This window comes from Pteronotus mesoamericanus, unplaced genomic scaffold, assembly GCF_021234165.1.
Source record: "Pteronotus mesoamericanus isolate MK-2021 breed Mesoamerican mustached bat unplaced genomic scaffold, CSHL_Meso_final scaffold_174, whole genome shotgun sequence".
NCBI classification, from domain to species: domain Eukaryota; kingdom Metazoa; phylum Chordata; class Mammalia; order Chiroptera; family Mormoopidae; genus Pteronotus; species Pteronotus mesoamericanus.
The window spans coordinates 44152706-44171538 of record NW_026555309.1 but is presented as its reverse complement, the minus strand read 5'-3'; the positions used below and the strand labels follow the sequence as shown (position 1 = coordinate 44171538).

Below are 18833 nucleotides of genomic sequence, written 5' to 3'. Positions count from 1 at the left end.
GGCATCGATAGCGACCAGGAAAGCAGAGTTTCAATGCGCACCAGATCGATGATGCCCCCTGTGCTAGCTGTGTGGACAGAGCAGCAGGCGCGCTCCGAGGATGGACAAGTGGGCTCCGGGAGGGGTCAGCGGTTCCTCACAGGAGCCGGCTTTGAGGAGCACGTGCTAGAAGTTCGTCAGACTGAGAGAGAGGGGAAAGGCAGCTCAGCCGGGGGAGCGGCATGAGTAAAAGCCCAGCGGCCCGGGAGCCTCGTTCCGTTTGCCGGAAGCCTGACCACAGAGGCCTCGTCCATCAGATTAACGCCCGCTCATGGAAGGAACGTGTGAGGTCGAGACCCCTGCTGCCACGCCCCCGTCCCGCCTCCTCTCCCGGTAGTCACGGTAGTCACGTTCCAGCGGCATAGCTCCTGCAGGGCCTTTCTGTAATGAGGTGGAAGTGTGCTCCTAGCCGGGGACACCTAGCAATAAGCATGCCCCCTAGTCACCGTCCCCAAGTGGTGGGCAGACGGACTCCTCCTGGCCCTCCGAATCCTCCGCTCATCCCCTTGGCTTTTTAATCCCCATCTTTTGTGGCCTAGGCAGTGACCGCGTGCCCCAGTGCGGCTGGAGATAAGATGCTCTCACTCATTCTTCCTTCATTAATGCTTCCTTCCGTCAGAGATTTATTGAACACCCATTAAGCACACCTACGATGGGTTAAAGATAAAATAGCAAACAAGGAAATACCCCTGTTGGCTCGGGGCTTACATGTTAATGTTAGATCAATACATCACAGTGTAATCAGATAAATAAATCATGGACCGCCCGTCCCTGGGCCTTCCCACGGCTGTGCGCTCCGCTCAGCTTGCGCGTCGATGAGATAAACTGACAGGGGCGTGACGAGGAGGGGTTTGTTGGCGGCCCCGTGGGGAGGCTTCCTGGCCGGCCCACTCTGCGGGGCCTGCCGCAGCCCGTGGTAGATGCTCCATAACAAGACTGCCCGGCGGTCTTCAGCCCAGCTCCACGGGGATGGAGACTGTTCCCCGGGGGACAAGTGACAGACAGGAGAGGCCTCCTGAGAGGCCACCGACGAGTGGAGACCCAGGGCTGGGGAGGAGTCTGGTGTGCCAAGAGCCCAGGGGGAGGGCCTCCCCGGAGGGGGCTCGGCAGGGACAGAGCCTGGAGGTGGGAGGAGGTGGGGGGGGGGGTCCCAGGACAAGCAATGGGGCCCAGGCGACCTGCCCGGTGGGCGCGGGGAACAGAGCGGGAGATGAGGCTGGAGAGGCAGGGGGGCCGGAGGCGCGGGTGAGCTCTGAAGGCCATGGGAGGGGTGCAGAGCACGTTCTCCGGCACCGGAAAGCCAGCAATTTTGTCGCAAAGGTGCAGTGGCACGATTTTTATTTTGGAGTGTGGCCGCCCTCCTGCCCGTTCAGTAGCTTGTCAGAGCCGGAGCCGCCTGACTCTTTGCTTCCCCACAGCCCGCCATGGGCCTGCACCGGGGAGGCTCAGCAAATGCCGAGCGGATGGCTTAGCTGGAAAAGTGAAATAATTGAATTTGGAGTCCCCTTCTTTGGGGGGCCTTTGTACGCTGCTCATTGCAAACAGAAAGTGCTCCCCCAGGTCTCTGATCCCTGTCCGCCTCACGCCGTCACGGTGACCACGGGCACCTGGTCTGCAGTGGAAATCAAAAGTCCAGAACGAACCCCTGTTGGCTGTGCCCCCTGCCTTCTCACCGCTCTCTGCCTCCCCTGTGTACCTCGCCACCTGGTTCGGACCCTGGAGGCTGCCTGCCCGCACCGATCAGCAGGGTCCTTACCTTTTGGTCCTGTTTGGGCTCAGCCCATGAGAGGTGCTGCAGGTGATTGGAGGAAGAGAGGAGAACGGGGCCAGGGTATCCCCTCCTGGGCTCCGCAAGTGCTGGGTCATCGACGGCTCTGTGTCCAGCGGTGTGCTGAGGCCAGCGGACAGCACAGGGCCTCAGCAGATACACATCTCTTTCCAACTCCACGTTTACTGACTTTGCACCAGTAGCTGGAAGCCAATTGCAGTGGAAGTGCTGACACCCCAGGAATGGGCAGGGCTACAAATCAGGGTTTCCCTCGCTCCCCAGAGAGGTGGGTGTCCAGGGTTCACTGGCCCACTGCTGTCTGCGTCCTCCTACCAGAGGCTTCGCGGGGGGCGGGGCCGCGCCACGTAGCTCTCTCTCCAGCTCTGGCCACCACTCCTTCTGCCTGACCTCTCTGGCCCAGGGTGGAGAGGGTTTGTAAATCCCCCCTTGAGTAAACTGTACTTGGAGTCCTGGGCTTGAGTGTCATCTGTTTCCTTCCCTGGCCCTCCTTGACTCCCCTCGGTTAGGAAAAGACGCCCTGGCGTTGAGTGGTAAGGTGCTCCCTGTTTGGGCGCATGCTCAAGCGCAGGCGCCCTGAACTGTAGTGAAACTGGCACTTTCTCGCTAAGGGGCCACTGTCATTGGCCTCAAAGAGCAGAATGGCTGTCCCTGGAGGCTGGGTGGGAGCCTCCCTCAGGCGCCTTGGCCTTTATTCCATCTGGAGTCCTTCACAGTCTTGCTCCTTCCCCAACAGGATAAAGCCTTTCCTAGTTTAATCTTCCCAACAGGCAGGCTCAGCTTACGCCCGGCTGTCACAAGCCTGCGGTCTGAGGCTGACCAGGGTGTCGACTGGACAGCATGTAGTTTTCTTCTGCGGATTAACTCACGTGTCTCTACAAGCTAACAGTTTATTCCTGTGTTTGGGGTAATCTGTACGGCAGTGAGGTTATAGTTAATCATTATATACAAATCAGAGACAGTGAACGTTAATTGGGTATGCCCATAAAACTGTCTGGAATGGATCCATTAGCTCTTACCCAGTGAATATCTGTCTGCTTTTAATATCCAAAATACTGCTTATCACCAGATGGCCAGAGTTCACGGTCACACGTGTACACAGCCATCATGGTGGACAGACCTTTAGGCACCATCCATGCGTCAAGCACACTGTTCCACATGCTATAGGAAATGCAGCCGTGGAGATTCACTCAACACAGTGAGGGCACAAGTAAGTTAATGCAAGCGGTGACCGGGGGCAGAACCAATCAAAGCCTAAGGCATAAGATGGGATGTTTTAACGATGGTCGCAAGGCACAGGAGTGTGGAGGTAGGATGGGTATTTTAGGTTAAACACTCCGTGTAATGCCCCAGAAGATTTGGGAAAGCTCAAAGAATACCTAGACTAGTAAAAAGAAATAAAATAGCAATCGAATGAGCCAGGGTACAGGAAAACAGAAAAAGGAGAAGAGCCCAGGGTTGATGTAGCAGGAAAACGAAGAGCGCTGGGCGTTTGCGCGCACGACCCACACACGAGGTGCTGAGCATCCCGGCAGCCAAGATGAAGAGGATACAGTTAGTAACCAGATGCTTTCAAGGAGGAGGAGGGACAGATTGCATCTCACGTGGTGGGCTTTGGAGAGAGGCTTTACCACACCCAGCCTCAATGTCCTTGTTTGAAAATGGAGACAATACTTCTTAATTCATAGTTTTATTATCCATGTTAAATAAGACAGTGGGAGCTCCATGCCTGCTACATAGAGAGTCTTCTCTAAGTACTAGCTACTGTTGTTTTCACGACTATATGCAAAACTGCTTCCTGATGCTTAAAAAACAACAACCAAAAAAACGACCCTTTACGTGAGGTGATGTCTTGAACCAAGATACGGCAGCATGGTTCAAGGCTCTATGTATGAGTGCATGTGAATGTGTGCACATGTGTGTATGTGCGAGCATGTGTGTTTGGAGGGTGGGGCAGGAAGCCAACAGCCAACTATGAAATGAGTGGTTAGAGAAGCCGGCGACTTCGTTCTGGAGCTCCTTGAGATGAAATATTGTTTGAGGCCTCGGCGACGTCGTAACTGGGCCCCATGGACGTGTCTCCCGGTGCTGGAGAAGTGGCGGGCGAGCGGCGGCGGCCAGCAGGGAGCTGGAGCGCACAGCGAGTTAGGCTCAGCAGGCGAACGCGCTGCGCGGGGGCGGGGAGGACGCGCTTGGCCAGGCCCCCTCCCCAGGCCGTGGCGGCGGCAGGACATCGTGTTGCTTGGACTGTGTGTACAGAGTGCGGTTCCTGATTATGCAAAACAAAGCGAGGAGCCGAAGTTATTCACGGCCCTTTGGATCCGGCAAAATGTTAACTTTTAAGTGCTTTTTTTTTAATAATGAATTTTAAAACACCAGGGACCTAAAGATAAATCCCATCCATATGTCTCTGCCTGCGTTATGCTTAACCAGGAGCTTATTTCCAAAGAGGCCTTTAGGTGAGAGATTTCCTTCCCTGTGGATGAGAACATTCTGGCAAAGAAACAAACTCAAGAGGGGTGGGAGTGGAGAAGAGCTTTATTTATTCCTCAAGATACATTAATATTTTCTGTGTGGCAGGCTCTGTTCCCGGAGCTGGGGACCCAGGAGGAATGAAGATGAGTCTCTCCCTTAGTGATCCCAGCTGACTGGGGACACTGGGCCAAAGCAGCGGCCGGGGCGCGGGGCGGTTTAGCCGCAGTCTGAGCGGGCATTGTCAGTGGCCCAACAGCAGCAAGACCCACCAGGAGCTTCCCAGCGTGTGGCCAGGTCTAGGGGCTCCTCCTCCCCCTCCTCCTTTTGCCCCATAAACTGAAACCTGTGATAGAAATGTGAAATAGCTTGATTTTTAAACGTATGTAACTTGATAAGGACTAAAAATCATGTGTCTCCAGGTGAAATTGGGCTCACGGGTCATAAACCAGAAACAAACAAATTTAACCGGAAGCTCTGAATGCGAAGAAGATGGAAGGTGGAAACAGAACAGCGTCCTGCGTGTTGCAGGGGAGAAGGGCTCCGCCCCGCCTGGAGCAGGGTGGGGGGGGGGTAGAGACAGGACACAGCCCTGACCTGGGTTTCCCTGCTGAGCTGGGGCAGCTTTGGGGTCTGGTATTTAGCAAACGGCCCCCTTTGGGGAGGGGGGTTGATGCTGTTTCCTGTGGGGGCGGGGTAGCATCTTTTAAATGTAAGTGAGACTCTGGCAGGCACTACAGGCAGATCGATTCCTGTGCTAATTAATGAAAACAGATGTTTTTGAAAGCTAAAAATCGATGCAGCCCCAGATAGGACATAAAGTGTCTTAAAGAATAAACGGTGACATGGAACGGCTCTCCAAACAAAGGACGGGCTTCCTCAGGACCCTGAGCCGCCTTGGGAGGTGACTTGCGTTTCCTGAGCATCCGCGTCTCTGTGCCCCTGGACGGCCATGGCCACCAGGCGAGGGTGCCGGCCGGAGGGCAGAGGGACCACACACCTCTGAGGTTGCCACCGTCGCTAACCAAGGGGTCCGCTGTCCCCACGCAGGGGCTGTGCTAGAACACAGGTCAGATCTGCCTGCGGAGGGAGGCTCTCAAAAGCCCTGCAACGTAGAAAAGTGGTTTCATTAGCTTCTTTTTTTTTTGCAAGTTGGATTTTCCCCTAATTTGACTACCTCAGCCCCTCCTGTTTTCCGTGTAATACTCTCAGACACGCCGTTCAATCAGAATCCCACGGAGCATGCGCGGCAGTTCCGCTGTAATCATAAATCATTGCCTTTGTGGCGAGATTCCCTTTCTGAACTTGGGGAAAGAGACCGGCTGAATTTTTCACATGGGCCAGGCTTGGCCGCCGAATTCCCTTGAACTTCTTTCTCTCGTAGGTGGAAGAGGCGCTCAGTGAAGTCGACTTTCAGCTCAAGGTGGACCTGCACTTTACCGACAGTGAACAACAGTGAGTGTCCTCGAAACCCCTGAACTGTGGTATAGCGCGCCCCGCCCCCCGCCCCCCTAGGCCCTTCCCCACCCCTGGGGCATCCTCGTGGCCGTGAGCCTCAGAATGTCCTCAGAAATGTGCTGATCGCTGCTGTGCCCCTTCCACACCCATGGCTTCCCCAGGGGCGTGGGCTCAGCTCGCCTGGCGTCCCCCCGAACCCTGCGCTATAGGCACCGAGCCCTCCCGGCTTCCTGGCGTTCCGGCTTTAGGGACGGTGCCTTCCGCTGCCTGGCCCCGCCGTCCATTTTCAGTGCGGCATTCATTAGGATTTTAGATTCCTACCTCCTCCACTCAGAGGTGGCAGACCTCAGGGCCCCTTCTGAATCAGAGGAGGTTCTGCCAGGGTCCCACAACTTGGCACGAATATCTGCTCTTAGTTTCCGGCTGCCTGATCCTGAAAACCATTCCTTGTGTAACAGGCGGGCTGTGTAAGACAGAGGCGATGCTCCTCTTTCTCAGAACTGCTTCCTCTAAGCTTCTGCGGCCTCCTCCTCCCGCCCGGGGTCAACGGAGCCTCTCCAGGATTTTGGGGGTGTAACAAATAAACAGTTCTTATTTTCAGGCGTTGGGAAATCTGGTCGAGTGTACGACCAGATCTCTAAACTCTCACCCGGGTCAGAGCTTCTATTCATTGTCATTGTCCCCTTGCCTGGCCCGCCCAGCCCCAGGCTTTGTCAGAGGAGGGGGTTCCCAGGGCAGCAGCGAGGCCACGTGTCCTTCCTCCCTCCCCACCAGGGAGTGCGGGCCTTGCCGGCCAGGCACAGCGAGGACGGGGACGTTGCAGGGGCACAGAGGCCGAGCAGACAGGTTCACTTGTGAACAGGCTCCCCGTAAGCTGCATAGGGAACCGCCGTGTCCTCCGTTCTTGGCCGCCCCTCGGAGGTGGCACCCTGAGGCCGCCTCCATACAGCAAGGCCTCCCATGGTTGGCTCCTTCACTCCTCGCAGGAAGCTCTTTCAGAAGGTGCTTCTCAAAAGAACCCACATCTGGCCCCTGGGAGGCGAACCTGGACACTTGAACCCTCGCCCCGTGCTGGACGGGGCCCGTCCCCTGCCACGCGGCCCGGTCTTCCTTTGGCCGATGCAACCGCCACCCTCAGCGTCTCTCCAGAGGACGTTTGCAGGCTCAGTCAGGCACCCGGGCCCGAGGTCCCCATTTCTAGGGGTCGCAGGGCGAGCTCGCCTGATGACCCCTCTCTTTAGGCTTCAGGTGACGGGAGGGGACACCCCTTTTCCCTCGGTTCTGTTGGCAGAATCGCAGTACACTCTGGACACTTTGTGGATGAGCCCTCACTTCTGGGCTCTACAACATCACTGACAATCCGTCACCTCATCGCTCGGGGGATGGGGAATCGGGTGGCCCAGCCGCTCCGGCCGCCTGTTTTCTCAGCACTCTGTTTGCCCCTTGGTGGCCGGGGGATGCCTGAGAAACCTCGCCTCCCCCCGCCGTCCCCTGGAGTTGTTGTTCTAGCACCAGGTGGAGCGCAGAGGCCCTTCAAGACGGTGGCCTTGCATATAAGTTCAGAAGCATTGTTCTCATGTTCCTACTCAGCCCTCCAGGGTTCCTACTGCCTCCTTATTTCATCAGCCCTCCCCTGCCCTACCGTCTGCCCGCTTCCTTCAGAGATACCCATAGCTCCATGGGGACGTTCCCAGTGACCTCAGGACCCTGCCGCTGACTCCAAACTCGGCCTAGAAGGCCCGCCCCACCCAGCCCTCCAGGCCGCCTTAGTGCCACGTCGTGGTGGAGACAGGAAACAGGCCTCCGTGCCCTGGAAACGGTAGTTACTGGAGAGCTTACGTACTGGGGATGGACCCAAACACAATGGATCACGTTCGGCCACCTGGGCTCTGCGCTCATAAGCCCTGAGCCACGGGCGAGTCCCTGTCCTTCCCTAAATCTCAGTGGCCTCCTTTACAAAGTGGGCGTCACTGTAGAGCCCGCACGTCCCAGGCCTGCTGTGACGATGAAGGGAGGCTGCGCCTGTGCCAGCTCAAGTGGGGTGTTCGCCCTCTCCGTGGCCGGCGCGTGGCACCGCCTCCCTGCAACACGAAGCACTGAGTGACAACCAGAGCAGGCTTCCCGCGGAGCAGCAGACGAGCTGAGAGGAACAGGAAGACAGAGGCTGTGGAAGAAGCGAAGCTGCCATACTTTTTCATAAATCGGGTTTAAGGATGATAAGGCGCCTGCAGCTCATCCCGGGCGTAGACGTTAGGCTTTGGAATGTCACCCAGGCAGATGGCTTCTGCAGAGCGGTGCAGGTCTGTGTGAGGACAACACAGAGGAGGGGGCATGTGGGTGTTGTGGGCGGAGGGGCGGCGATGAGTCGGAGCCCTGGGGACGCATCTCCAAGTCCGCGGCCACTTCGGGCTGTCACACTGGTGGGATGCGCAGTCTAGGGGTGCTGCTAAATGCCCCGCAGTGCGCAGGACAGCGACACCCCCCCGCCAGCAAAGCATCGTTCAGCCCCCAAAGTGAATGGCGCAGGAGACGAGAGACCCTGCTCTCGTCTAACCCCACACAGTGCCGGCCGCTCTGCAAAGGCCTAGGGGCATGGCTGGCACAGGGGTGGGGAGCCCACCCCCCTCCTGAAGCCCCCCCCCCCCAGATAGGCCTGCCAGCAGGGACTCCTCCTTGCTTTCAAGGAACACGTCATATCGTTGTGCCTTGGGTGTCTAGAGGTCAGTTCACATCCACAAGACTTCAGCCGTCTTTCTCTCCGTTGGAGCAGCTTTCTCTGTGTTGTGTGATCTTGTTTCATGTTTTAGCTGCTCTGTAAGAACCCAGGTATTCTGCTCCCAATGTCTCAAGTTTCTCTCCATCTCTTCTAAGCTGAGACCCCCCCACCCCGCCTCCAAGAACTGAGTTTGTCTCCACTCATTGCTCTGTCCCTTACAGAGCACACAAGACCTATCCCCTCCCTGTTTCTGATTTCTTTACTCCTAGGAATGTCGTTTAAAGTCTTGTTCACGCCCTTGCATCGCTGCTACCCTGACGTCTGTTTCCCTTCCTGGTGTTCGAGCCCTAAGGACGGTCTGTGACTCCCCCCGCCCCCCCGCCCCGCCTATGTCTGAAGGGCCCCACAGAAGGGCGTGCAGGGACACAGAACAGACCGCAGAGGCCCTGGGCGAGGGCCTGGCATTTCAGCTTTGCCTCGGGACTCGGAACAAGTCAGTCCTCTCGTGTTGGCTTCACGTCCTCCCCTGTCAGTGGGGTGACAATACGCTTCGGCGCCTCGTGTGACTGTTCCACAGACCGAGGGAAAAGCGCTGTATGCAGTTCACCGCAAGGCCTCCATACACGGCTCTCAGGATGAAAGTGGCTCTCAGTGTTAACAGCTCTCTGAGAATTGGGGGCACCCGGTTCGCCCCCTCCCCGTCGGGTTTCTTCCTGGGAAGAGGAGGCCATTACTTGTGACCTATTGGTGGGGTCGTGCAGTCTCCAGAGATTTAGTTGGCCCTGTCATTGGCCGGCTCTAAGCAACCAGATTTCCAGAGGCCAGGCTGCGGGGCGCGGTCTAGGCTGCCCGCCCCCTCCCCTCTCTGTCGCACGGCCTCGTCTGTGGAGGGAGAAGAGACTTGTCCTCTGATACCCTCTGATCTCTCTGTTCCGCCAATGGGAGACCCCCCTCCGGGTTTCCCAAGGGCTCTGGCTCAGAGAAGCGTGGAGAGCCTGGGGCACTGGTCCCCAGAGCTGAGATGAGCACTGGGTGGCTTTATTTAGCGAAAACTCAATCCCATTTTTATAACCAAAGACAGCTGGGCCTTGTCTACTGTTGGTTTATCTCTTAGGAATCAGACTCATCCAATTACAAAATGTACAGGAAGGAGGGGAGCGCTTGACGAAACCGCCAGACTATTTAACGCGGGTGCTGGGAGCCGGTCAGTCCGTTCTTTCTGGTTTCCCTTTTTAAAAATGCTTTTGTCGACTGCAGTTTACATTCAGTGTCCGTCCGTGTTAGTTTCGGGTGCCCGGCCTCGTGGGTGGACAACCAAGCACTTGGCAGACTGGCCCCCGCCATGGTCCCGGCGCCCACCCGGCCCCAGCCCCAGTCATCACGCGGTCCCTGGCTCCGCGCCCTGTGCTGCACTTTGCATCCCATGACTATTTTGTAATTACCCGTGGGCCCCCCTTAGTCCCTTCACCTTTGTCACCCAGGCCCCAACCCCTCCCCTCTGGCAACCATCCGGCTCCGTATCTATGAGTCGGTTTCTATTTTGTTTGTTCATTTGTGTTGTTTTTCAGAGTCCGTGTGTAAGTGAACGCGTACAGTGTCTGCCTTTCTCTGAGTGACTTACTCCACTTAGCGCAATACCCTCTAGGTCCATCCATGCTGTCCCAGAGGGTACGATTCCAGCCTTTTTATGGCCGAGCATATTCCACCGTGTATTTGCACCACAGCATTTTGATCCACTCACTCGTCTGTTGATTTAGGCCGCTTCCCTCAGCGATGCTGCAATGAGCGTGGGGGTACATATGTTCGTTCAGTCACTGCTTTCCAAAAGCAAACATTTGATCAGCTCCCGCAGTTTGCTCTGTACTGGGCTAGGTGTTGGGGACCTGAAGATGAACTGATCACCTTTCCTGGGGCTAAGAGGTAGGAGTCGAGTGGAAAGGACAGACTCGCGAAGGCAGCGCCGTGTGGGACGCCCGCCGGGAGGTGCAGCGCATGCGGATGGTGGGCCCAGCTGGCGCCCTGTTGAGATGAACCTGGAAGGAGCCCGGGTCCCCTCCTGGCCTGACGGGGGACGTGGGGTCAGGGACGGCAGAGCAGGAGTCCCAGGCCCGCCCAGAGGCAGCTGTGATGCCTGCCTTCCCTTCCCTGAGCCTTAGCTTCCCCGCCTGCCAGTCGTGGGAAAAACAGTTCCGAGCAGACTGTGTGCAAGGGTTGGATAGGCTGGCGCGGGTGCGGCGGGTGGCTGGGGCGAGGCTGCCGTGCAGGCCTGCCCGGATGGAGGCGACAGATGTCACCCGCCGCCACTCACGCGAGCTCGCTCGCTTGCCTTCCAGGCTGAGGGACGTGGCGGGGGCCCCCGTGATCAGCAGCCGGACGCTGGGCTTACACCTCCACCCCCGCAGAGGCCTGCACCACCAGGTCCCCATCATGTTCGACTATTTCCACCTGTCAGTGATCTCAGTGACCGTCCACGCCGCGCTGGTGGCTCTGCAGCAGCCCCTGATCAGGTATGATGTCTGAGCCCCGAGGCACGAGCGGGCCCCTTCCGGTTCCGCCTCTTTGGAGGGTATGTGGCAGGCAGCCGTCAGTCTCCGTATCTGTGAGTCGGTTTCTGTTTTGTTTGTTCATTTATGTTGTGATCAGTGGAGGGGGCCAACGCGGATCGGCGCAGGCCAGAGCAGCCTCTCCCCGGCTGAGGGTCTGGCTCTGAGCCTCACCGAGGGGCAGGGGACAGGTGGACGGGGGAGCTGAGGGCCTCAGGAGCCAAGAAGACACAGACAAGGAGCCTAAGACTGCAACCTGCACAGGGCCGATCGGCCCTGGAGACTTGGATCCTGCATCTGGCTTGGCTTTTTTTTTGCTGTGCCTCATTTGAGAAGTCACCTAATGCCCAGAGACAGCCACCTTCCTCTCTAAGACAGAAATGCTAATGGGTCCTGTCCTCTTAAGGTTTTAGTAGCCAGTGGGGGTACGGCTCGGGTCCCTCCCCGCCCGACCTGAGAGAGGTATTCGCCGTTAGAGCACAGCTCCTCCAGGGATGCGCTAAAAATAGAGCCGTCTTCTGCTCCCTATTTTTTGCAGGAAGCATCTCTGTGCATTAGCTCACCGTGGCTGGAAACAAAGGGAAGCCTGGAAAGCTATGGGAAATACCTGTCAAATAGGGCAAGCTCTAGTTTTTCTAGCCAAGCCATTTTCGGGGCATCAGCGAAACCCAGCCAGAGGGAAGCAGGTGTGAAAGGAAAACTTAACCTCAGGAGACCCTTACCTCCCCTGAAACAGGCTGAAGAGAAGAATCCAATTGTTAACGCTCCCGGCTGCAATTGGATTTCAGTTGAGGGATTCGGAGCCACTGGAAAAGCTGCCTAAGACCATGCTTTGGTCAAGTAATGAGTCGTTTTAGTTATTAATTTGCAGCCTGTCTCCCGAATGTGCCACGTGCATCACTACTCAGATATATTCTATATTGCTTCTGGAATGTTCCTTCTAGTAAAGCGGGGCACTTGCTTCAAATCTCAGTTAGAAACAAATCAGACTGGTGATGATGTTAGGCTTGATTTAGTTTGTGGTATTGTCAACAATAGCTATATAAATATAATATTGATTATGTTAGATTTTATTACGTTGGTGGGAGTTTGGCAGTAAGTACCAGTATTTATTGAGTCATTGCTCTTTGGCAGATACAGGACCGACAGCTGTGCTTGTCTGGCTTCATGAAACTCTCGCAGCCACCCCCCCCCACCCCCAGAGACAGGCACCGGGACACCTGCAAACTATTCCCACGCCCCAGAGCTGACCGGGGCCACTCCTGGGCCCAGCCCTGGCCGACGGGGCTCTCTGGCTGCCCCTTAATCGGCCGGCCATGTTCTCCTTGAGTGACACCTCTCACTAGCCATCCTGTTCACCCGGTTTGGCTCAGGAGCTGTTCTGTGCTCACGGGCCTGAGTTCCCCTCCCTCACATTACAGCTGCCTCTCTAGACCGAAGGGCGTTGATGGTGAAGGCCATGCCTGCAGCGTCTTGCCACCTCGACACCTACTCACTGCCTGGCATGTGGCGTGGGCCTCCTGAGTGTTTGAATAAAGGAATTCAGCAGAAATAGAATGGATTAAAAACGTTCCACAAGTATTTTCTGGGCACCTGCGCTGGAGATGCTGCCATCTGAGGCTGTTGCTTCTCAAGGACTCTTTGCCCTTAGAGACTTGGAATCTCCCTGGGGGAATAAGGCATGTCTATCACATAGTATTTACAATATAAGGCAATAACCATTAGGATATTTAATAGGAGAGATCAGAAAGAAAGAGGAAATGAGTACAAGCAGACTTGGTCAATGTGTCAATAGAGAATCAGAAAGGTAAACGGGGTGCCCTCACACCCAAGTGACATAAATTCAGGTCATCGTACCAGCATCCCGAACCTCCTCCGGTCCTGCTTCTGATGGCCGCTGTCACGCCGGGTCAGCTGATCCTGGTGGTGACTAGTGTGACTGGGCAGGGCCTGGGTACTGGCCTGTGGGACAGATTGCCGTGCCTCCAGCCCCCGTGGACACTGCAGATGTCAGTCTCTGACGTCCAGGGTCTGACTAGAACTACCCCTTCTGGGGGGCTTCTCTTGTAGGCGCCCCACCCACCCCAAGGGGGCTGACGTGGTGGTATCGTCACTTTCTCTACATTCTTCTTCTCCCTCTTCCATTCTCTCCTCTTCAGTTTTACCCGTCCGGGAAGAGGCTCCTGGCTCGGTAAGGGCGGCCCAGACACGGGACCGGAACAGTCTAGCCTTTCTCTGGAAAACCTGGTCTTCGGAGCCGGATACTGCAAGCCGACGTCCTCCGAGGTAACGCCAGCAGGGGAGGGGGCAGCGGTGCCAAGGCCAGCGAGCCCCGCTTTGCGGGCTGTGTGGGTTCTGCAAGATTCCAACTCCATGCAACGCCCCACTCACGGGTTCTTCGCTTTGTGTGTCCCTCCCTGCCATCGACCCATCCATCCCTTCTTTTAATCGCTGCTGCATTCCTCTGCCCTACTCCAAAGGCCAGACCGCAGGGATAACACAGGGAGAGGGTCTTCCTGTGGCAGCCCTTTCACGTGGCCCCTTGAAGGATATGGTTCTCTGGGGGTTGCGGGTGGGGCTTCCCCCTGACCTTGTGGTCACCTCCAAAGCTGGTTGGACCTGAGCTGGCTTCAAAACCTGGCTCCGTGTCTCATTCGCTCACTTCTCTGAGCCTCAGTTTCCCCGCCTGTAGAGTGGGCTTGGTAATAGTAACCTCTCGGGGTTGTGCGTGTATCCAGGGCTGTTGTGAATGTACAGTCCCGCTCCAGGGTTTGGAACTCAGTAGGTGCTCAGTAATTGCACATCCTGTCCTCTCCCTTGTTCCTTCTTCCACAGAAACCCCCATGGTTAGTCTCCTGTGATGCACGGGGCACTGGCCACATGCAGAGCCACTCTGTCCATATTGGCCCCGAGCCAGTTGGATTATTTTCCTTAGGGTCCTGTTCAGGGATAACTAGCTTGCACCAGTGTGGGTTTTCCCAAGAAGCAGACCAATAACATACAGGTAAATAGATGATTGATAGAGAGGTAGTTAGGGAATATATATGTAAGCTATACATATATCGAATATATGATAGGAGCAGACTTGAGACCAAACAGAGCTGTTCTGAAAGTAGCCTCCAGAGACTCGTAGGTGCAGGACCTCGGGCAACCACCAAGCCACCAGCAACCAGTGTCCGCGGCGTGGGCATGGCACCAGGCAGACAGTAACGGGTGCAGGGAGCCCACCGGCGCGGCTGGGCTTGTCTGCCACCTCACGCGCACGGCTGGCTTGCGGGCCGCAGTGAGAAGGCAGGGACTTCCTGCTCCTCCTGCTTTCCCGAGCCAAGCACAGACCCTTCGTCACAAGGGGAGGCCTGTGCGTCCCCTAGGTCGGTCTGCCCCCCGGCTGCAGCCCACCCCTGCTCCAGACCCCTGTAGTAGCCGGATGCCGCTGCTGTGCCCGCATCACAGCCCCGCCTCCCTCCACCGCCCAGCCCAGGCCTGCCGCTCCACCCCCACACCCGCTGGCCCCCGAGCCTCCCCTCGATCCACTCCCTGAAAATCTCCGGCTCAGACTTGGCTTTCCAGGTAATAGTGCCTAGAACATTCGGCAATGTCAAAGGTCGTGGAGCAATCGAAAGCATGTTTGACACATATCCCAAGACAAGGGCCTTTGCTGGGGCCCCAGGAATGTATGCAGATGACGATGTGGCATCTGCCCCAAAGGAATGCAGACGCACAGCTCCCTGCACATCTCCTAGGGGCTTGTCCATGTCACACCACCTCTATGAAGCCCTCTCTGATTTCCTTAGCCCAAGGTCTCTCTCCAGACACTTCCTCCTCCACAGCCAGCTCTAGGCCGTCTCTGTCCCTGCCGCGCTAGGCTTCAAGTAGCTGGGGACAGAGGTCGTCTGGCTCAGCTCCACATCCCTGGGGCTAAGCGCTGTGCCGGGCACCCACATGCTGTGCCCTAGACGTGGGCGTGGGACTAATGACCGACGACACTGTGTGAGTTGTGCTCACATAGAAGGCTGGGTGGTGATGGCGCTGAGCCGCAGTCATTCTGTTCTGTCCCTGCAGACAGACAGAGATGGAGGGACGGGACAGGGATCTCCAGTGACGTGCCACCGGGGGCTCCCTTGGAGACTCTTCAGAGCCCCCAGACCTAGTGGGGGTTGGTGGGTGAGAGACTCCTGTATCTCACCTAAGGAGGCTGAGCAGGACCCAGCCACATCTGTACCTCTGAGGCTGTTGTCATGGCGCAGAGAGAAGGTTCTGGCCTCAGATTCCTGCTGTGCTAAACACTGTGTGACTTGGGGGGACTCCTTCACCCTTGTCGAAACTTAGGCTCCTCAACTCTAAAATGGGATAACGCCTGTATTTTAGAGAGGATCTCAGGAGTTAACATGTGTAAAAACCGTCCAGAAATAGACTCCTAGCAGGCATGTGATACAATATCGTTTTTATTAAATAATTTTTTTTCTTGGCTATTTTTGGGGACATGTGTCAAAGAAGCCATCCTTGTCTTTTACCGGAGTTGGGTGAAGTAGCTTATTTGTGGGGGCTCAGCTGTGAACTTGCTCTCAGGGCTCAGCTCAATGGCGTCTCTTTCAGGACGCGATTCTCCTTCGCGCATCACCCCTCTGGACCCCCTCCCATCCTGGGGGCTCAGTGCCACGCCCACCCCCGCCTGCCCAGCGGGCAAGGGCCGCCAGGCAGAGAACACAGCACCCCCTCCCCCGCCGCACCACCCCCACCGGCTCTGACAGCTGTGCCTCTCAGTCCCCAAGAAGCCTGAGCATTAGCGAATCCCTGGAACCCGCTGGAACCCGCTGGAATCCGCTGGAATCTGCACAGACGGCAGCCTCAGCTGGGGGACTGGAGAGCGGGCGTTCCCTTCAAAAGAAGGCTCCCTGTGCGGAGGCATTTACAGAAACGTGCGTTTACAGCATGAGCTGACCGGCAAGACAAATCTCAAATCCCAGGGGGGCGAGGGTCGCCGTGGGGGGCTGCGTCCCTTCGTCATGAGCCCCTCTCGCCCTGGAGCCCCTTCCCCAGAGCCGCTGAGGACTGCGCCTCTCAGCCTTACTCCCCCTGGCTCCCAGGGGAATTATTCTTTCTGACTCGTGGCGTATCTGTCAAAAGAGATACTAATGCCTGCCTGGCGGGGTGGCTGAGATTAAACGAATAAGCTCATAAAAGCCTGGAGCTTAGAGCCGGGCATAAAAGTGCTCCATAAAACCCTCTGCTAGTATTATATTTCTTTTTGTTTATCCACACAATTAAATCTAATGTCGCTCCAAGAGCCCCAGTGTGGCCTTGTGGGCCGGGCGCCCAATGAAAGGACGCGGACGTGGTTCCGTCCCTGGCTCTCGGCACCAGCCCACTGTGTGACTCTGCGTCTGACGCTTGCCCTCTCTGGGCATCAGTTTCCCATCGTGCGGAAAGAGGGTCAGCCGAGGTCGTCCTGGAGGCCTCTCTACCGTTGGTACTGTGATGTCTCTGGCACCTGCTTGCTGAGTTAGTCCAGGTTCCCCAGAGAATCAGGATCCGTGGCCTGCATGTGTCCACGTGCACACAAACCTCAGAGGGAGCAGGATTTGCTTATTTTAAGGAATCGCCTCCTGTGATGGGGAGGCGGGGCCGGTCCCAAAATCCGCAGGTAAAGCAGCAGACTGGAGACCTAAGGAAGAGGCGCAGTGTGGGTCCACAGGCAGCGGCTGCCTAAACGATCAACTTTCTTCCAATTGTTTCTCTGGGGAGGCGTGGGGGATGGTCAGTCTTTTTCTCTGGGGGCCTTCAGCCAATTGGATGAGACCCACCCATATTATGAGATCCACTTTACTCAAAGTGTACTAATTTAAATGTTAATCTCAGCTAAAATAAACCTCTGCAGCAATGTCTAGAAAAATGCTTGACCGAATACGTCTGGGTACGGTGGCCTGGCCGAACGGATGCAGGGATTGACTCTCACGGGTAACACATGCTCAGGGTCTGGCAGACCCTCACCCAAGGTCAGGAATCCAATGACTGAACGTCAGCGGAATCCCTTCACCTTGCAGGGGGCTGCACACACTCCCTTTTTCTCCCTGAAATAAGTGGGGTGTCTCCCCTGCCTGGAGGAGGGGTGGCAACGTGGCGCTGAGATGCAGATTTAGAGCCGCCTGGGTTCCGCGCGCTGCCTCCCGGGCCGCGGCGCCCACGGGCCGTTCCGGCGTTCGCTCAGCCCCTGCTGCGTGCTGGCGTCTGTGTTCCGCAGGGTCTCAGGCGATCCGTAAAACCCAGTGTCTACCCTCAGCGGGTCACGTGACCGAGTGCCTGTCGCAAGGAGTGACGGAAATTTAAACATCTTCTATAGTGTGAAAAAGCGTGATGCTGACCATTTCAAATCCCCTTTTCGAACGCCCGACCTGTCCTCAGGTGCTGTGACACCCAGGGACTTAGTCACCCCACGTTTCCTTTTGCAGACGGAGAAACCGACTTAAGAAGGGGTTCGGTTAGGTCTCCGCGATCGCGCGGCGGGGCAGCGGCCAGGCTGGGATTTGAACGTCGCCATCCTGTGATGCTTTCTCCCCACCCTGGCCATTAACCACGAGGCTGACCGTTAACCACAGCAGGGACACCGGCTCTTCTGCTCTGCCAGGCCGGGGCGCGGCGCCGACGGCTCACCCGCGCGTGCCCGGCGCGGGACACACCCTCAGGAAATCTTTGTTGAACGAACAAGTGTCAGAAACCAGGGCCCCGAGCACCCCCAAAAGCAGGAGAACGAGGGCCCTGGCAGGTTGACTGGGGGGGTTAACTTTCCCAGCGGGTCTGTTCCCGGCCATACTCTGAGCCTCCCTGGCGCTCCGCCGGCCTGTGGCGCTTGCAGCAGCCGAGCCGGCGGCGTGCATGGCCAGGGCAGGTGACCTGTCGGGGAGGAGCATGCCGGCCACCGAAGTGAAACCCCTCTGTCCTCTGCTTGGCCTGGAAGAGGGTGTCTCGGACGCAGGAGCGGGTGCCGGGGAGACATGACCGTGCAGGTTGCTGGCTGGAGCGTCTCCCTCGTAAGTCGGGCTGCTGGGAACCGAGCGCAGAATCTTCCTCGAAAGCACTGATGCTCACAGGACGCACTTCCGCGGGGCATTCGGCCTCAGAGAGCCTTCCGCGCGGAGCCTCGGACCGTGACAGCCCCTCTTGCTGACGGGAGGCGTGGCTCTGGCAGGGCCAGGTGGGAAACCGAGGCACAGAGCTGACTTCTGGGCAGAAGCCTCCCGTCTCCCAGACGCGCCCTTCTTTTCACTCTGCGCTGTATTCTTACTGGGTTCTTTGCATTTTGCCCTTGCTCTAAATATGCCTTTTACCTTGCTTCTCATTGTCAACGTCTCTACCCCTTTCACGAGGATCTCAAGTTATGTGGGAAGGACATGGATACTCGTTAGTGCTGTTGGCACCTCGTATAATTGCCTCTGGACCGAGATGTCTCTCTGGGTGTATTTACTAATCAAGTACTTAATAAGCACCTAATGTGTCTCGGGCTCTGTGCAAGGAGTTAGTGACACGGAATTGATGGGCGTGGCAGTCTCAGGCCGCACCTGGGGGCGGCTTCGTGTCTGCGGCCCTGCTGTCGCCGACGGACTGTAGGGAGGTGCTCAGTCAGTGCGGGATGCACAGGCTGGGTAAGACGGTATGTCGCTAGGTTCTCGCTTCTGTGTGAGCAGTGACTGCAGCTGACTTAGCCATCGGTCGCAGACGGCCCAGGGCCTAGGGGTCACGGTACCTTTAGGGCCAACAGACTGTTTTCATTGTATTTCAAGTCAGAACAAAAATTGGATCTAATCCAACCTGGATTATATTC

The 18833-nt window shown here is 56.8% G+C and overlaps 1 protein-coding gene across 1 annotated transcript in view; it reads left to right on the top strand.

Annotated features, from left to right (window-relative positions):
- FAM135B (family with sequence similarity 135 member B) overlaps positions 1 to 18833 on the top strand; it is a 105206-nt gene that overhangs the window by 45862 nt on the left and 40511 nt on the right. Inside the window, exons 4-6 of the mRNA XM_054590106.1 lie at positions 5682 to 5752; positions 10805 to 10978; positions 13174 to 13300. Of these exons, the coding sequence (XP_054446081.1) occupies positions 5682 to 5752; positions 10805 to 10978; positions 13174 to 13300 (372 nt within the window). The remainder of the gene's footprint in view (positions 1 to 5681; positions 5753 to 10804; positions 10979 to 13173; positions 13301 to 18833) is intronic.